This window comes from Heloderma suspectum, chromosome 5 (genome assembly GCF_057233095.1).
Source record: "Heloderma suspectum isolate Gila_16-S chromosome 5, 16-S_ref, whole genome shotgun sequence".
In the NCBI taxonomy this organism is placed as follows: Eukaryota; Metazoa; Chordata; class Lepidosauria; order Squamata; family Helodermatidae; genus Heloderma; species Heloderma suspectum.
The window spans coordinates 15,342,208-15,362,620 of NC_139462.1; the positions used below are offsets into that span (position 1 = coordinate 15,342,208).

The 20,413-nt window shown below is 43.6% G+C and overlaps 1 protein-coding gene across 7 annotated transcripts in view; it reads right to left on the bottom strand.

Moving 5' to 3' along the window:
• Nucleotides 1–4,831: 4,831 nt before the first annotated feature.
• The window catches only part of SLC4A4 (solute carrier family 4 member 4), a 257,294-nt gene continuing 241,712 nt past the window's right edge, over nt 4,832–20,413 (bottom strand). For 4 of the 7 annotated variants that reach the window (XM_084855372.1, XM_084855369.1, XM_084855368.1 and 1 more), the window contains exons 24-25: nt 14,972–15,051; nt 7,200–10,240 (exon numbers count right to left, since the gene is read on the bottom strand). In XM_084855372.1, the coding sequence (XP_084711498.1) occupies nt 10,135–10,240; nt 14,972–15,051 (186 nt within the window). In that variant the 3' untranslated portion in view covers nt 7,200–10,134. Of the gene's footprint in view, nt 10,241–14,971; nt 15,052–20,413 lie in introns of all 7 variants that reach the window. The other 3 variants (XM_084855374.1, XM_084855373.1, XM_084855371.1) reach the window with 1 other exon arrangement.

Below are 20,413 nucleotides of genomic sequence, written 5' to 3' on the forward strand. Positions count from 1 at the left end.
CATTTGTGTCCTTCCAGGCTGCCGTGATAGGCTACGTAAATATTTACGTAGCCTATCACGGTAAAGGTAGCCATGCAAATGGTGTAGCGGCCGCTGTTTGCGTAGCTTCCTTTACCGTGATAGGCTACGTAAATACTTACATAGCCTATCACAGCAGCCTGGAAGGACACAAATGGCGGCTGCTACAACAGCCGCCATTTGCAGCTGCAGCAGCTGGCCGAGAGACCAGCCGGCGCCGGCGGAGCCACCGCTGCATCCGCCCCAGGTAAGCTTCGTCCCGGGGGGATTCCGCGGGGTGGCGTGGGGGGGAGGCCGTTCCGCCACGGGTTTCAGGGGGCTGGAATTCTCCGCCATCCCTAATTTTTGGATGCTTTAAGAACAAAAGCATGGATGTTGGGAGGCTTTCAGAATTTGTTCCTTTGTTCCAAAGGCTGCTTTTCTATGTGGCTCTGAGAGTATCACATCTTATTTTGACTATTATTGTTATTATGGCTGTGTGGACTCTCTGCTCCCATTCATCATCTTAAAGTCACCTGACTCCCTGTGAAATGGGAATTATTGCTAGGAGAATGCGGATGCAAAGGAGTACTTTTGTGTGCTTATGTGATTCACACACCCCCTTTGCATGTTTTGTACCTCAGTTTTCCCCTTCTGTGGTATGGGTCGGGGATTCAAAGACTGCTCCTCATCCACTGATCCCACTTGGCTCTGCCTCTCATGACCCCTTGGCTATGCCTCTGCTGACTTGTGCTCCATCCCACCATTCAGACTGGCCACTGGCCTCCACTGTATGATAGTGGTGTTTAAAATTATGCATGGTTAGAGAAAGTGGGTAGGGAGACATTTTTCTCCCGTTCTCATAATACTAGAACCCAGGGTCATCCCATGAAGCTGATCGGTGGGAGATTCAGGACAGGTAAAAGAAAATACTTCTTCACACGGCGTAGAGTTAAACTATGGAATTCACTGCCACAAGATGTAGTGAAGGCCACTAATTTGGATGGCTTTAAAGGGGCATTGGACAAATTCATGGAGGATAAAGTTATCAAGGGCTACTAGTCATGATGGCTATAGCTACCTCCAGTATCAGAGTCAGTATGGCTATTCACAGCAGTTGCTGGGGAACATGGGCAGGAAGATGCTGTTGCATTCATGTCATGCTTGTGAGTTCCTTGTGAGCAGCTGGTTGGCCACCGTGTGAACAAAATGCTAGACCCTTGGTCTTATCCAACATGGCTCTTCTTATATTCATATTAGAGATAGGACCTCAATGTTTAGAAGCACTGTACCTCTGACTTCAAAGACAGACAGAGCAGTGTGGATTTCCTTGGTTTTTGAAAAGCAAATGTCTCCCCCAAGGGGTGTGTGTGTGTGTGTGTACACACACACACACACACCCCTTGGGGGAGACATTTGCTTTTCAAAAACCAAGGAAATCCAATCATCAAAAACCCTGCCAGTTTAAGAGACCAAACGATAAGGCTATCTCACGTTGGTCCAAACGCCACAAAGCCAGGACATTCAATGCTAAGGCTGATGCCTTATCTGACATGCCCCGTGATCAAGTCATGATGTTGTGCAATGTCACAAATTGTGCTTGCTTACAACTTACCCTTCATGCACCCACACTTTTCCTGGGTCTTTCAGTCCCAAATCCAGATTGGGAGGATGCAGTGCCAGAGACCAGCAAAGATGCTCCATGTTGTCTTTATCCTGTATTGCCTTATGAAGCATCTGAGCCTTACTGTATTGCTAGAGGAATCCAACTGTGAGGTGATTCATACCTTTATTCTGTGAGCCCGGTTGAGTCACTGCAAGTCTTTACTGGGTGTGTTTATAGTGAGAGATGGGTGCTTCCTTTGACATAGCTGGGCTGAGAGTAGTACTATTGCTAATAATGGGGTGTGGTGCATGTAGCTGTATTTCCTAGCAACAGTATGACTGATCATGTTGCCAGTAATGGTGAGAAATGTCAACGCAAGTTGGGGGGGGGGGAAATTGTTTCAAAGATTATTAGGAGGTGCCAAGAAAAAGTGGAACTTGGTAGTGTGGGGGTGAGGAACATAATGATTTTGAGCAGAAATAGTTGCTACGATTAAATTGAAGTATGTTTGTAGAGGAGTGCCTTCTCCCTACTAAAAGGTACTCGTAGAGACTTACATAGAATATGAAGTTAGGCAATTGAACTCACAAACCCGAACTCATACATCTTTTCTGGGGTGAAGTGGTATTGGGTAGATGCTGTCAAACAAATAAGTAGTTCTGCTGGAAGAGGGTGTTCAAGCCTTCCACTAATCACTTGGTTTAATCTAGAACACCATACCACCACATTGTTTTATCTTCACCGTGTATCTCAAGATCCAAAGCAACCATGGGTAGGTCCTGCAGTACGCGTGCTAGTAGAAATCTTAATATGGTAGAGAATATTTTCCTTTCAGACTCCAAACCTATTCTGTTGCAACCAAACATCTTGTATTAGAAAGCAACCAAAAAAATCTTGCAGCATGGCCGCTGCTCAAAATCTCGGTGTGGTGTTGAATAATTTTTTTCTCTAATTCCTGTTGGTGCAATAGAAAAACCAGAATAAAAAAACTTGAATTACAACGCAATACAGACTTACCTTGTAGTGACACACAATAAGGATGGTGAGGGGTGCAAGAAGAGGGCTCCCTCTCACTGTTCAACCCATCCTGCAAGCCACTGATGTAAGCAACAAACAGGCATGGGTCACCTCACTGTCGGATTCCTTTAGCAATACAGTAGGGCTCAGATGCGTCTTAAGGCAATACAGGACCAAGACAATGTGGAGCATCTTTGCTGGCCTCAGGCACTGCATCCTCCCAATCTGGATTTGGGACAGAAAGACCCAGGAAAAGTGTGGGTGCATGGAGGGTAAGCTGTAAGCAAGCACAATTTGTGACATTGCACAGCATCATGACTGATCACAGGGCACGTCAGATAAGGCATCAGCCTTAGCTTCCAATTTCCTGGCTTTGTGGAGTTTGGACCAACGTAAGATAGCCTTATCGACTGGTCTTTTAAACCGGCAGGTTTTTTAATGATTGAATAATATTACATACAGCCCATAGCCAAAGCTCTCTATATGCTTTAAACTTATGTTTGTGGGGGCCTTTTCATAAAGATCCTTGCAGCCCTACAAGGGGGTGCAAAGACCATAGAAGCCTATTTGGAACAACAGTTGGAGTGTCATGAGAAATTGAGTAGGAGTGCTCACTAAAGGATGGGGGGGGAGTTTGAGCAGCCCAACTGACAATCAACACACACCCTGAAGGATTTTCAATACCTTATCAAGACACTTGAGAGGCCCCAGTTCATTTTCAGGGCAAGCAGTCTGCTGCTCACCCATTGCTAGCTGTCGTTGTTCACTGCTGTATTCATTACATCATTACCATTTTTGAAAGCTCTGTGTATCCCAAAGCACAGCAAGTGGGCATTTTCCATTTCAGGAAGAACGCCCCGCCCCGCCTTCCAAGCACATAAAAATCCCTTTCCTCCTCTAGGGTGGGATGCAACATAACATCCCAGATTTTGAAGTGTTCTATGTGTTTCTAACAAGATGCTGCCATAACAAAGACGCCTTAGGATATATGCCATGCAATTTAATGAACAAGTTAAGTGCCAAGTTAAGGAGTGGAAGCATAGATAAAACATGCACATCTTTGGTTTTCATGTATAAAATTTTGAACAGCAGCACTGCTGTTATCTCAAGGGAAGGCACGGAGGTGTGCAGGACACCACTGGGCCGCCATTTGGGTGGGCAAGAAGCCAGAAGCACCAACCAAGGGAGTGCAGAGAGCCTGCTGCGATAACATGTTTTCTAGCAGAGCTTCGTCTAAGCCTTCCAAAGACAACTAATATTATCTGAAGTTGTAATAATTCCCTTCAGCTCAGCTCTGGAAAGGCCACACCTGGGATCCTGTGGCCAGTTCTGGATGCTGCAATTCAGGGATTTTGAGAATGAAAAAGATTCAAAGGGGAAATTACGAGGGGTGATGAAGGTGCTAAAGGTGCACCATGAGGATTGGCTAAAGGAATCTATGAGATGCAGGGTGGGCAACTTGTGGCCCTCCAGATGCTTTGGCCTACAACTCCCATGATCCGTTACCATTGGTTATGCTGGTTAGGGCTGATGGAAGTTTTAGGCCAAAACAGCTGGAGGGCCACAAGTTGCTCATGCCTGGGCTATAGAAACTAGGATGTGTGCCTGTGTGTATATGTTGGCCACTTGTGAGATGTGTCAGTTCGCTTAATTTTTGATGTAATGAAGGCAACATGGACTGACATTTTCCTCCAATTTTGGTGCGTGCAAGCTTCTTAAATGGCAGAACATGCACATAATTGTCCCAGTTCTCACAGAAGGGTGTGGATGGAAGTCCGCATGCTGAGAAGCCTCTAGAGGACTGTAGCAGCTAGATGTTCTTACGGCTGTAGAGCCCACTGCAGAGAGTCTCCTCCCAAGCCCACTTCAATGCCATGCCTCCTTCTGACTCACTCAACCCCCCTCCAGCACATGGCTTCTTGGATTCTGCAGTGGCTTCCTTGTCCTTCTCCACTGCTAACAGTGCAGTAAAGAAGCCAGGCTTTGCCAGCAAACACGGCAGCAACCATGAGGCTAGGAACATTTCTTAAATGTGAAATGAAACCTAGGATTCTTATGAACCTCACAATCAGACCTTGGGGGTCAATGATGCTCATCCCTGGATTGCTAATACATAACACATTTTTCACAATAGATTATACACAGGGGGGAAAATATCAAAAAAAATATATCAGAAGGCATGCAGACAAATGAAAAATAGACGAAACAAATGCATAAAGTCACTTTATTTTCAGTATACACTTAATTTTGAAAAATATAAATGCTAAAATATCTCATCTTCTTCATTTCTTGATTCCATAAAAGTCACAATATGAAAGCCTCATAAAATTGTAAAATCCTATAATGTTATAATAAGGAATTTCGTTGTTTTCATATTACTGGGAAAAAAATCATTCGACAATTTGAAATGTTTTCTTCTTTTTTGTGAAAAAAATTCCTGTTTGTTCCACTGTGTTGATCTTCTTCATTTCAAACTAAAGTGGCTGCGGGTTTTTTTTTTAATATGTCATTCCTCCAAAGCAAATACAGACTTTTAATAATTTTTAAACGAACAAATAGTAACAACAACAACAATAACAAAAAGTATCAGAAAGTGCATCTTGATTCCAAGAAATAATGCATATGCATATTGTATCAGTGAGGACTAAAGAAATAAGGAATAGAAAAAGGGACAGACAGACAGACAGACAGATAGTCAGTAAGTTCACATTGTAGGGCTGGGACCAAGTTATCTCTGGCTCTTTAAAATTTCACTTCACGTTAGCCCTGAGCAGGTATCTCTTTGCAGAGATTGGCTATGAAGTGGGTCTAAACAGCAAACCTTCCTAAGGCTCTCCTCAATAAGCCTCCGAACGCAGAGGCGACTGCCTATCCAGTGCAGGGCAGGAGAAGCGTGGAATGGATCGTCCCCTCCGTGCTCCAGCCGCCCTGCATTTGCGGCTACACAGCTGATTTCAGCTGTCTAGCTGCGGGAAGGCGGAGCGGGGGAAGCAGCTGCCTGATGACACATAGGATGTGTCATACTGGCATTTCCGCCTTCACACCCTGGAACGCCCTGTTTTTGTTGCTCCGTGCTCCTCTTCCGAGCGTGGAACCATTCCGAGCTGCCTGCGAGGCAGTGCAGGAAGGGGGGAAAGGTCAGTTCCCGGAAACTGACATATCCTATGGCCATCTAGCCGCTGACTAGCAGCCATACGTCTGCTCCCTAAGCCACTTCTTTCTCTCTCTCTCTCCCTGTTCTCTCCCCATCCATACTTTTCCCTGGTGTTCTCAGCAGCTGCTACAGAGACAGAAAAAGATTAGAGTCACCCACTCATAGCCTGAATGTCCGGTTTTAAATTGAAAGATGCCATTGGCCAGGATTCTCTATGGACACAGAGTGGCGTTGCACCATCCCCACCCTCGCTATGATGAAAAACTTTGTGTGTTTTTGCACTGGCAGTTGGAGTTGCCCAAACATTCCGTTTAAGATCAGAAGTGCCAACAAGGACTGCATGGGACTGTATCCCCTTTTGAGGCTGGCACTGCCCAGAACCTGGCCATCATGTATCCTTATGATACTGCACATTGCGTGGGCACAAGAGTTTGGTTCCTGGGATGGGAGCCTGGTGCAGCATGCGCCCAAGGGCATCAGCCCAGGAAGGAGCAAGGCCACAATTTAAAGTAGTAATACTGCACGAAGGAGCCCAGGACTGTAGATTAGCCCTTCAGTGGAGTTCATGGAGAGGGGGCAACCCATTCCACACACACACACACACACACACACACACCCCAACAGGGTGCGGGAAATAAAAGGTTATTATAAATATATAGGAAGTACATGAAACATGATGTCGAAGTCTGAAAAAGTCACTCCAGCTCTGGGGATGTTGAGTCCACACCCTACTAAAAATGGCAAAACTAGTCTAATGGCTCTGAATTGCACCCCCAAGATCTATAGTCTTCAGAACTTTACCCTTTTACTTGATCACCAGTGCAGTCCTATACTTGGAAGTAAGTCCCATCGTGGTCACTGGGGCTTAATCCCTAAAAAGTGTTTTTAGGGGTTGTATCCAAGGTTACTCCTACTTAGGGTAGCTGGTCTAGTAAACTGTAGTATCTCTGAACCTTTTGGGATCTTATAGGTCATTTCCTTAGAAAGGATGAATAGGATTAGTGATTTTTACAGTGCAGGGGCCTGTAGACCATATGGCACCATACACAAGATTATGTCTCTACGCTTTCACATTTCATTCTTGCACAAAACAGTATTCCTTCAGGTCCCATTAGTCCCCCATGGCCTTAAAAGGAGGAGAGCTGTGCCTTTGGTGACAACTGCTGTTATACATACAGGAGCCAAACGTCTTCACCAAACCCCTTTCCGTAAGCCAAATGCTATGCAACAAGTGCTCTTTTCCTGCAGATTCAATATTTGGGGCATGTCTCGACACTACACAGTCTGGTTTTAGAGTTATTCCATCATCCCAAAGGATTCTCGGGGGGGGGGGGGGGCTGGAATCCCTAACAGAAAATTCTCTGTGTTCTCACCTAACGTCAAGTCCCAAGATCCATTGTGGAGGAAAACTGTGACAACTAAACTGGTGCAAAAAGAGCAATTTAATTGCAGTGTAAATACAACCTTAGTGCTAGATTTAAAAAAATAATAATAAAAATAAATAAACCATGCAACCAAGTGCTACTAATGCCAGAAACTCATGAAATGCAACACCTCAAACTCTCGTCCTCACCCCTCCCCGTTCCCGCCCCCAGACTTAAGTGGTAAATAATTGAAATAGAAATCTTTGCCCTCTTCCCCGAACAATGTTGGACTCTGTACAACAAGCCATTGGGTTGAATAGTCAATAGTTACCATGGTGAATTCAAGTACATTTAATAGAGTTTAGGAGTGAAAGACCCTTGTTGGGAGAGACTGGCTACTAGGAACTAACAGATGGGGAAATGTGTGTTTGTATACGTGTGTATTTTTGCACACAGATGCTAGTTACAGCACATCTCAAAAATATCACTGCTGGTTTCAAAATTCTCAGCTTCCTTTTGTGCTTTTTACTATTTACTTTGGTGTGAATATGGAGGCGCCAGGAGAGAAATACACCTATGTTCCCATACTGCTGAAGTTTGCTCCAGCACTGAACTACTTCACTTCTGTACTGTCCACACTGTCAACTGACTGGAGAGTCCAGTTGGTTTGATACCTGTGTGGTTTGATACCTGTGTGGTTTGATACCTGTGATAATAGAAATCTCCACTGAGATGCAAGTATGGACAGATACAAAGGTGAGGTACTTTTCTGCTGGAGTAAACTAGCAGCCCCTGCATCTCCCGAACTGCCCACTGAACTGAGGGGAGCTGTTGGGAAAAGGGAGGCGCTTCGGGCATGCACCCACGTTGCTGCTCATGTTGGAAGGGGTTCTTTGGACAGCAGCCATTGTCCTTAGCAGCAGTGTGGCTAAAGAGCTTTTTGACTGCCACTGTTTCCAATTCTTGCTTTTAACAGCCAGTATATGTAGTGCCTATCCTATTTTTACTCAGTTGTGTTTTATCTACTGTGCAGCTGGACATGGCTGGATTTGGAGCCAATCTATCTGTGCAGCAGAATTGTGCGGGGCAGCTTTTCCTGGATTGTGGATTGCATGTGGGGGATGTCATGCTTTAACTTCTCCCTCAAAGTAAATATGCCCTGCACACAGAGAGATAGCACATCAGGGATTCAGTTAGCTTAAAATCATTCTTAACAATAGGCTAGGTCTCTATGCACACTGCAGGGAGTTTTTGGTGGGGGACTGTCCAATTATGCAATCCTCACATGCAGTCAGAAATGGCATAACCCAGAAAAAAAGGTATCATGAGTTTTTATGGTATGTAGACACAGAATGAACTCTGAGAACCTGACAGACATAATGTGGTAGCAATCCAGCCTAAATATCATACTTGCCTCATGGACCTGAAATCCACTTTGACCCTACATAAGGATTTGCTAGGCCAGTTATGGTATGCAGACTGATAATTAAGGCTTAAAAACCACCACCTCTCCTATCAGATTCGGTCCATTTTATATTAAATCTGCAAATGTGACCACACACACACACACACACACACGTACCAGCAAGTTTGTATAAATGAAATAACATTAACAATACTGGATAGGAAAATCAACACATGACTACACTCTGCATCTGCTCATCTGATATCAGTCATTCCTATTTGAAGGTAATTCACAAATGATTACTGCTGTGCACTCCTCAGTCATGTCAACAGTGTTGGATGGAACAGGACGTCTGCAAAAGTCTCTATGAGATGAACTGAGGCGTACAGCAGCAATGGATTGTGGCGGATTGTGCCAGCTGTGTTTAATTAAAACAGACTCTGCTGAAAAATTATGTCACCATTAAACACAGGTCTTGATTCCTTCATTGTGTAGTCAGATCATTAAAAAGAAAATGGAAATTGAAGAAAGAAAGAAAGAAAGAAAGAAAGAAAGAAAGGGCATTTCCAATAAACAGTGTTATTATAGCTGATTTCAGTTCTATGCTATGTACCCTTGAGATTTGTGGGGTTTTTTTGTTGTTTTGTTGTTCTTTTTGTAAAAATCACATTCTATATTATACAATTATTATTATTAAATCTTTCTTCTTCTTTTTTTGTCTTTTCCTTTTTAAAGAGAAAGTCCAACATCTAGAAATAAGAGGTAGAACTACTCAAAAACTATTACGTTTCCTGCTGCAGGAAAAACAAATTCATTTTCTTTACAGTAATTTTTTTAAAAATGGTTAAAAAAATTGACAAAAAAATATAAGTTGCAGGTTAGGCCCCCATAATTAAAAACAAAAAATAATCTAGGGAAAAAAATAACACTTGTCAATGCAGCTGACAGGTTAAAAATCCATTAAAAGTGTTACAGAATAAAAGTTGCATAGAGGGTCAAATTCTGCACACTCACTACAGTGATGTCAAAATACATTTGTCTGTACAGGGATGTACTGTTTTTGTTTCCTTTGCTTGAGACTACAGAAGCAGAGGAGACGTTAAGAGCGTATGAAGATTAGCAGCATTTTGCAGGAATGGAGAACTATGGGGGAATTAGCCTGGAGGTCAGTTTTGTTCTGCTAGACAAGAGATTTTAAAAAAATAAAAAATAACCCAAAACAAAGAAAAACACTGATTCACAACTAAAAAAAATAAGTCCGCTCTGCTGACATTTCATAAAACCATGATAATATATCCTTAATACTTCTACCCTCTTCTGAAAAGCTCAAGAGGAGGCGTACGTATGCATGTGAATGAAAAGGCAAAACCAAAAAAAAGTGTCTTGGTCAGAATGAAAGAAAAAAATGGACCGAGCAGAAAAATGTACAAGCAGGGTTCAGGCAAGTAGAGGGAATGGGAGAAAAGCCTAAAGGGAGAGGAACAGGAATATGTCTTGCTTTTATCTAGGCAGGGAGCAGTTGAATATTTGGCTAGTAATGAAGAAGAAAAAAGAAAAGAAAAGCCAGTTCAGAAGAAGATTAACAAACAAGTTATAAAGTAGTTTCTGTTCCCTTGCTCCTCCAGAAATAACCACTGTCTTCAGGATCAAGCTCTATTCTAATGTGAGGCACGACTTTCATTGGAGTTCGTGGAGGGCTGGAGAGGGAGAGAGACAGAGGGAGAGACAGAGGGAGAGAAGAAAACAAAACTCATAAAACAGAATTTATACACCCAGATTAACTTCTAGCATCTAGATCAGGACAGGATTAATCCTTATGCTAAGGAAGCTCTACAACTCTTAAACATCATAGCTAATGTGGGGCCGCTGCTTGACCTTGGTGGAAAGAGGAGGCCCCAGAGAGCAACAGGTGTTTGAAATATGGAATACAGTCAAGCACTGGCTGCTTAGCAGAAAACCATGACCAAGCTATGGGATGAGCATTTAGGCCTTTTCCCCATTCACGAGAAAAAAACAAAAACCCCAACCCAAAAATGAAGCCACGAGACATGAAGAAAAACATCACAAGTCCTCCGGCCTTCAGAGGGAATGGTCTGGACTCACTGAGTCCATACACACTTGATTAGGAAAGGGATCTGCTACCATATGCAACAGGGCAGAGGGACTATACAAATAAATAAATGTAAATATACATGAACACAGGCTGGTGTAGTGCAGTGGCTATTAAAAAGAGCTACAAATCAAGAAGTTCCTGATTTGAATGTTGTGTTTCCCATGAACTTGCAAGCTACTCTCACTCACCTTGTCTGTAATATGGGCATAACAATATTAACCAACCTTACAGACTTCCAACGATTACAACACGATTATGTATGTAAATCGCTTTGAATACTTGAAAGTGCAACAAAAACACCAAGTATTGTTGTTGTCCTGTGGGATTTGCCCAGTGCACTGGAATACAGGGCACAGCCTAAAGAGAAGAAAGCCCAGAGAGGTACCTAATTTGGAGAAAAGTGTTCTGTACAAAATGCAGATAATCACTGTCACTAAATAACTGTAATGGCCATGGCATGAGGTATCTTCCTAGGAACATCCCAGGCAAGTATGGTAAAGTGAATAGGGTGTAAGTTTGGGTGGAGGAGATCTGAGTTCAAATTCCTCCTGAATCCATGAAGCTCAGTAGGTAACCTTGGACTAGGGATGTATGAGAATGTTGCTTTTGCTCACAAAACATGGGGGGATGTCCTGTTTGAAACTCCGAATGTTAGCATGAGCACGTGTCCACCAAAAACATTCGTAAACTGTCAAACACATGCTTGCTTTCATCTTGTTCCCGATTCCCAGTGCACAAATTTCCCCCGTAGATTGAATCAGCCCCACTTTAGTCTATGGAGGAAAGTTGTGCAAATTAGAAAATTTGGAGAAAGTTGTGCAAATCTCCAGTTTGATTGCTGCTTCGTTTACACAACTTTTCCGTTCGCGCAGCAATCGCAAATGCGAACAGTAAACAGCCACAAGACGAGTGATGACACAATCCTGATGATCCTGAACATCACTCATTTGCCCATCACTACCTTGGACCAGTTGCTGTCTGTCAGTCTAGCATTGCCCCGGAGTCTTCCAGAGTCAGGGTGGGATAAAAATGTAATTATTAATAAAGAGCGATAAAGAAATACTCTTCCTAGTGAACGTACTCCCTGTTCACATTGCATCTTTGGCCTGCTTTGTATTTGTCTTTTCTTTATCGTCAGCGAACAGTATGTTGTGTCTGGGTATGGGGCTGCTCCAGCTGGCAGGGGTCTTTGCCTGCCCAGCTACCCAAAATCCTATTTTGCTATTTGGGGCTGCATTAATAGAAGTATAGCTTCCAAATCCCATGAAGTACTAGTTCCCCTGTACTCAGCATTGGCTAGGCCTCATCTGGAGTACTGTGTCCAGTTCTGGGCACCACACTTCAAGAAGGATGCAGACAAGCTGGAGTGGGTTCAGAGGAGGGCAACAAAAGATGATCAGGGGACTGGAAACAAAGCCCTATGAGAAGTGACTGAAAGAACTGGGCATGTTTCGCCTTGAGAAGAGAAGACCGAGGGGAGATAGGATAGCGCTCTTGGAAGTAGTTGAAAGGCTGTCACAGAGAGGATGGCCAGGATCTCTTCTCGATCATCCCAGACTGCAGGACCCGGAATAAGGGGCTCAAGTTACAGGAAGCCAGATTCCGACCAAACATCAGGAAAAACTTCCTGACTGTTAGAGCAATATGACAATGGAACCAATTCCCTAGGGAGGTAGTGGGCTCTCCCACACTGGAGGCATTCAAGATGAAGCTGGACAGCCACCTGTCAGGGATGCTTTGACTTGGACTCCTGCACTGAGCAGGGGGTTGGACTTGATGGTCTTACAGGCCCGTTCCACCCCTGCTATTCTGTGATTCTATGATCCTTTAACTGGGAATTGAAGCCTGGACCTTCTGCATTCTGTACACATGATGTACCAGTGAGCTATGGCCCCTTCCCAAGAGGGCATGTCTACAGTTTAAATGTCAGTTTCACCAGCCCCACAATTAACTCTAGGAAGTGTGAAGATGTCAGGCTCCCCATGTCTCAGCACACTCAAACTAAAATGTCTAGCATTTCTTGGGAGAAGCCAGGTTCACTAAAGCAATTTGTGCTTTTTTGTGTAGATAGAAGTTTAAAGGCAGAACTGGATGCACATAAATATATAGGCCCCTTCCAACCCTACTATCCTATGAAATTTGAATCCCTTGCCCATAAAACCCAAGTCATTTGAGATCACAAATGCTAGAATAGAGATTGCCCCAACCTGGAGGATGTGCACAATAAGCCAATCTATTAATGCAGCCTTTCCCAAACAAGCTCCCTCCAGATGTGTTGGACTGCAACTCCCATAATTCCCAGCCAGCATGGCCATTATGGGAGTTGCAGTCCAATCTACCTGGAGGGCACCAGATCAGGGAAGGCTATATTCGTAGGAGGCATAAGTAGGGATGTATGAGAAATTCACTTCAGTTTGTTTTTGATCAGTTCGCACCTTCTGGATTGAACATGGACTCAGATGCACTCTGTGGTTGAAGTCTCTACATTTCCGAGTTTGAAATGTGATTCACAGACCCCCCAAAACGGTGTTTGACAGCATTCATACATTTGAAAAATGCACATGAAAGAATCTGTACTTTTGAAAAATGGACACAAATGCATTTTAATCAATGGGAGAAGAATGCGTACATTTCAACAATGCACACAATTGATGTATCAACTTGGAAAAATATGCACAGAAATACACACAGATTTTCATGCACAAAGGAAAAACAAAACTCGCAATCTGGTACAGAATCAAGTAGGAACGAGCTTCGAAATGGAATTCAGAGAACTTCAGTGACCTCGAGTTTTCCTGGTTTGCATATCCCTAGGCGCAACTACCAGAGATTGAACAAAGAAGATAATATATAAGTACCAGAGACCCTGAATTCAGGTAAAATTCAGGAATTGGTACTCAGGACTGTTAGCTTTAATCAGTTAATAATTGTTACTCTCCTGGAATTCAAAAGGTGATGGAAACCATCAGCAAAGCCAACTGGGTCTTCTGCCCTGTTTTGTAATTCAAAGGTGAGCTTGCTTAGCACTGGGGTGCCTAGTCAAAACCACAGAGGGAGGAAGGATCATGCCAATTTCTATGGATGTCATACTTTCTTCAAAGGACATGTGCTACTATACAATTACTTGTCCTTAAAGGACCGCCCATCTGCCCTGCACTATGTCTTCAGGAGGTGCCGAAAGCAACATGGTGTTGGTGCCTGTCTGGCCTCCAGGGGCAGGGAGTTCCATGGGAGGGGGGCTGCCACACTGGGGGCTCTTTTCCTGGAGGTCTCCAGCCAGACCATGGGGACATGGTCCTCTGGTGACCTCAGTGACCGGTACAGAAGAAGGTGCTCTCTCAGGTATCCTGGTTCCCAAATTGTCTTCTACTCCACAGCCTGGTGAGGAATGAGCTCCCTAGAGAGGTTCGCCTGGCACCTACGTTGTATTCCCTCCAGCACCAGATGAAGACCTTTTTATTATCCCAGGCATTTTAGCTTCCTAGTCTTTTAGCTTTGGTGTTTTAAATCTGTATTTTAAATCTCTGCACTGCTGCTAGCTTTTATCCTGGCTGTATGGTTAAATTGTGTTTTTAATGCTTTTATATTTTATATTGTTTTATCCTGTGCTTTTTGGTTTTAATTTTTGTGAACCGCCCAGAGAGCTTTAGCTACTGAGCAGTATAGAAATGAAATGAAATGAAATAAATATCACCTTGGGGAAAAAATCGTAACTTTTAAGAAGTAATTTTTTTTGCTAGAGAGGGACAGATGCTTTGTTGGCACCAAACGTTCACTGAACCATCAGCTTTTATTTCTGCACATAGGGGAGGGGTTGTGATCCTAGTATAATTATGTTAACATCAAAGTTTACTTTCATTGGTGGTCAGAGTACAGATCAATTAGGGATGGGTGAACAAGTGATGTATCTCACTGCTCATCTTAAGCCCAATTCTTGTTCGGGTTTGCGATCGCTGCTCCCTCTGCGTGAATGGGAAAAAAGTGCAAATCAAGCTGCGATCGAATGTGGATTTTGCACAAATTCCCCCAAATCTGCTTAACTTTCCTCCACAGGCTACAGTGGGGCTTTTAGTCTGCAGGGGTAAAACTGTGCAACTCGAATGCAAGCACATGTCCAGCAATTTGCAAACATTTTCAGCAGACACAGGTTTGCAGTGGCATCCAAGGCTTCAAACATGGTGCGCTCTCATCGTTGCGAGCAAAAATGAAATTCTCATACATCCTCCAAATCAACATCTTCTGCACTGACGAAGAGCCATGCATGCATTATAAAAAAGTGTTTGTATTAAGATCATACATCCATAAAGATTCTTACCTTGGCATTGTGTGGGAGTGGAGGTAAGGAATTTTATCAGCATGATGTATGGCGTTCAAGGAATGTTGGTGATTTTTCTCCTGTTTTATAATTTAAAATACATACATATAGTGATTTCAGACATGTTGACCTCTGCTTTTCTTTAAAAATAAATTCAAAGTGACTATAATAAACCCTTGCGTTACTGCCTCCAGTAACACACTGCTGCTTGGATCTTAACAGAACAAGAGCTAATAAGATGGTCAAAACTGAGAGCTACAGTCAGGGCCAGAAATATTGGAACAAGGATAACTGTTTTGGCAGTTGGCCTCTGTACACCACCACACTGAAGTTGAAAGGAAACACAACCGGATGGGAGCGCAGTCAGGACTTTCAGCTGTAATTCAAGGGGTTTGACAAAAGTGGGGCAAGTACAGCCAGTGGCATACACACACCTCCATCATTGGTGGCTCATAAGTAATGGAACGAATGGCTGACAAGCAGCTGCATGGCCAGGTGTGGCCTGTTTCCTGGGCATCCCATGACCAATCAAGCAGATAAAAGGCCTGGAGGTGGTTCTGAGTGTTACATTTGCATTTGGTCGCTGTTCACTGGAACTCCCAACAGGAGGTCCAAAGAGGTGTCCATGCAAGTGAAGGAGGCCATCATTAGGCCGAGGAAACAAAATAAATCCATCAGAGAGATAGCAAAACAGTGGGAGTGGCCAACACAACAGTTTGGAACATCCTGAAAAAGAAGGAATTAACTGGCAAGCTCAGCAACAGCAGAAGGCCTGGAAGACCACGGAAGACCACTAAAGTGGATGACTGCAGAATTCTGCTCATGGTGAAGAGGAGCCCTTTCACAACATCTAGCCAGGTCAAGAACGCTCTTGAGGAGGTAGGCATGTCATTGTCAACATCTACAGTCAAGAGACGGCTTTATGAATGTAAATACAGAGGCTTGACAACAAGGTGCAAACCACTGGTAACACTCAATAACAGACAGGCCAGATTAGCCTTTGCCAGCAAACACCTAAAAAAGCCTGCCCAGTTCTGGAATAAGATTCTTTGGACTGATGAAACCAAGATTAACTTGTACCAGAATGATGGGAAGAGAAAAGTATGGTGAAGGAAAGGAACAGCTCATGATCCAAAGCATGCCACATCATCTGTCAAACATGGTGGAGGCAGTGTTATGGCATGGGCATGTATGGCTGCCCATGGAACCGAGTCACTGATGTTTATTGATGACCTGACTGCTGGTAAAAGCAGCAGGATGAATTCTGGGGTGTACAGGGCTATACTTTCTGCTCAGATTCAGCCGAATGCTGCCAAACTGATAAGATGCCGCTTCATATTGCAGATGGATAATGACCCAAAACATACAGCAAAAGTTACCCAAGAGTTTCTCAAGGAAAAGAAGTGGGATGTTCTGCAATGGCCAAGTCAGTCACCTGATCTCAACCCAATAGAGCATGCTTTTCACTTACTGAAGACAAGACTGAAGGCAGAAAGACCCACAAACAAGCAGCAGCTGAAGGCAGCTGCAGTAAATGTCTGGCAAAGCATCTCGAGGGAGGAAACTCAGCATTTGGTTATGTCCATGGGTTCCAGACTTTAGGCAGTCATTGACCGCAAAGGATTTTCATCCAGGTATTAAAGGTGATCCTTAAGTTTGAAATGATGTTGGTTTGTTCCATTACTTATAAGCCCCCAACAAGGGGGGGGGGGTATGCCACTGGCTGTACTTCCTGAATGGGTAGTGCCCCACTTTTGTCAAACCCCTTGAATTACAGCTGAAAGTCCTGACTCCGCTCGCATCTGGGTGTGTTTCCTTTCAACTTCAGTGTAGTGGTGTACAGAGGCCAACTGCCAAAATAGTTATCCTTGTTCCAATATTTCTGGCCCTGACTGTATACTGGACAAGTGTCCCAAGTCAGAGGGCTGCAGCTAATTTACAGGCAATTAAAATAACAGATGTAAAAAGCTGAATTACTTTGGTGGTTGTCTGTGGCACGTCCAGTGGAGATTCAGATTGTGTGCCACCACCAATCACTGGCCAAACAAAATAACTACAGGATAACCAGGCAAACCAGCAAGGAAGCTATACACTAGAGAGGTCATACAAGAGGGACCTGTCCAGTTTAATGTGCCTGTACATGATTCCCACAAATACACACCATGACAAGTGTTTACATCAGAATGGGGTTTTACTACATGGAGCAGATAGGAATTCTAGTACCCTCCGCACAGATCTTTCCTGCATTTTCTCACACGTATGGCACCCATGGGAACCAGTCCACAAACATTCCTGGGGAGGCAACAATTAAATACGAATTGATTCCAGGAAATTAGCCTCAGCCTCCTTGCTTGTCCTCACCGAGGGGGAAATGGGCCTCACTCACTTGGGATGGGGTGGGGGAGGAGGACTACTTCAGTTCAGGCAGCACGAAGACATTTTATATTAAGGAATTCGCTACTTTCATATACGTTTTCAGTTACACTTGAAATTTTGCTGCCACCATGTTTACCCCCTGCACCAAACACCTCCTCCACTGCTGGGTGCAGTTTGGGTGATCTCTTCACCCTGCCACCTGTATCTGAACGTTTTGATATTTACAGACTAGCTATTTGCCTTTCCAATCAACACTGCCTTTCATCCCCTGAAATTTGCATGTCTCTATCAGCCACCATCGCTTGCCCCTTTTTCCCTGCCAAAAGCAGATAGTACTTCTCCCACTGCATAACAAACAGGGTAATTACAACTGGGTAACAGCAGGGGCACAGAGGCACAGAGCTGCATTTGAATTTGAAAAACAGACGGGTTGGATTTAAAAGGACCAGAGCGAGTGTAACATGGATTTCACAAAGCACTTGGAACTTGGAAAGTGCTATATGGGAGCCCCTTGAAGACTGGACAATTAGTCTAAGAGGCTACTGAACATACACTTGGTAGAAAACAAGTGTGCACAGTAGCTCTTTATTGAGTGCTTTCCAGAATTGCAAGTGTTGGGTGAACAGGCAATGTGAATGACTTGACCCCTAGATTCAGCCTATGTTGGATGGAGTGAACTCCCCTTGAAGACTCAAATGTGCAGCTTGGGTGAACTCCTGGATTCTGTCCCAAACCTGGATGCCCAGGTTTCAGTGGTGGCCAGGAGTGTGTTCACACAGCTAAGGGTAGTATGCCAACTATTCCCTTTCCTGGAGATTCAGTCTGGCCATTGGTGACATCTGCCTTAGTTAGATCCCATATGGACTACTGCAACAGGGTCTACATGGGACTTCCACTGAAAAGTGTTTGCAACTTCAGCTGGTCCAGAAAGGTTTAGCCAGACTATTGATCGGACCCAGTTATAGGGAGCATGTGACTCCCTTGTTACAACAGCTTCACTGGCTACCAGTCTACTTAAGGGCACAATTCAAAGCGATGACTATGACTTACAAAGCTACAGGGGTGTTTTGTGTACATTTTGCCTGAGATGAGCGGCATTGGAAAGCTCCCCATACTGCGAATTTTGGGGTCGCAATTCTGTCTTGGCTCACCAAAAGGCTCAGGAAGTGCAAATTGGGTAAATCCGTTAAAAAAACTCAACTGAGTGAATTTCTCACCCAGTGCCAGTTCCAGATTCTGAGGGCCCTTGCGTAAGACACCTTCAATGGGCCCCTCCCTCAGTGAATCATCCTTCTCCACCCCATTGTAACTAACTGCTCTTACTCCTCGTTCTCTTTCTCATCATTGCTACCACTTGTTTGCCTGACAGGCAGAGAGGCAGTGAGCATATAGGCAGTGGCATCTACAGGTCCTCCTTCACACCACCACCGTTGTCTGGACCAGAGTAAGAGGAAGGTGAACAAACAGACTGCAATGGTGAAGAAGAGGAGCAAGTCCAGGGAGGTTGTCAGTGGGCCTGGTAGGCTGTGGACCTTTGGCAGGTGCTCAACCATGCCTGCCCTTGATGCCAGCCCTGTTCTCACCCATTCCTAATCTAGTCTTTAAGAAGATAAGAAGAGCCATGCTAGGTCAGACCAAGGCATCCTCTTTCTCCACAGTAGCCAATCAGATGCCTCTGGGATGCCCACAAGTAGGACATGAAGGCAATAGCCCTCTCCAGGTGCTGCTCCCCACCATGCTGCCTCAGAATCCGAAGGTTCCATTTAGCCACTGATAACCTTATTCTCCCTGAATTTGTCTAATCCCCCATTAAAGCCATATAAGTTACAGTGGCCATCACTACATCTTGGAGTACGACCTAAGTGAGCCCCACCCAATCCGAAAGAAAGAAAGAAAGAAAGAAAGAAAGAAAGAAAGAAAGAAAGAAAGAAAGAGAATTCTGGGCCATTCTACATGATACTTGTTTGTAAACTATTTGTCACTTGGGTTATGTTTGCAGAGAGTCAGCTGTGCATTCTTCTTCCCTCTGGTTCTGCTCTTACAAAGCAAAATATTATTCATCGATGAGCTTTGCATGATTCCACCTATTCAGCAAAATACAAACTGAACATAAGACACCCGTCACATGCAATTCCCTTTGGCACCCCATTCTTATCCAGGAAGTTAAAACAATACAAGATGGACAGGGGAGTAAGCAGAGGTGGTGATGGTGTGTTGTTTTAAATGAAAAATACAATCACAATGTGGGTATTAGCACAAATTTAAGATTGGACAAGAAGGAAGCAAATGTAACCCAAGCCACCTAAAGGAAGACAAGCATGTTAATAGTGCTAAATGGTTCACATGATGATCTCGATCTCTCTCTTTTTTTTTTTTTAAAGGACACAGCAGACAAATATTATGCTTAAGTTCTGATTTTTGGCAACTAAGTAGAAATCCTAAGGAAACAAACAGCAAGAGACAGTGGTGTCTGCTTCTATAGGCTGCAAACCAGATTAGCCAGCAAGGAAGGAAACGAAAGGAAGTCATTACAGAGAGTTAGAATGTACATGCATCCACATGTGGGAAATTATATATATATAGAGAGAGAGCCAGAAATGGACTGGATGATTTGGAAGGTTAGAAAAAGAACGAGAGACAGAGAGTGCTAGTGTCTGATCTGTAAGCAGCTGGATAAAAGTGATTAAAAGTGGAGGCACAAAGAAGAGGAGAAAAAAGCAGTGGGAAATCCACAAGATATATTTTTTTAAAAGCAAAAATAATGTTTATAAGCCAATAAAAGATGTACATGCTGCATAAGAAGCCTGGTTTTTTTTAAAAAAAAAACAGGTATGGGAGTAAAAAAGAAAGAAAACATCTACATACAAGTGTTCTTTAAAGAAAAAATCAATTAATATTATAAGTATATATAGATATATAAATATACAGTACTGTGCAAAAGTCTTAGGCCACCACCCGCTTTGTTGTTTTAGCAAAGTTTTAATGACCATCCATAATTATTTTTCGGTCTCTGTATTAAGATACAAACAGAAAATACAGGAAATATGTAGAGGCAAAAGTCAGTAT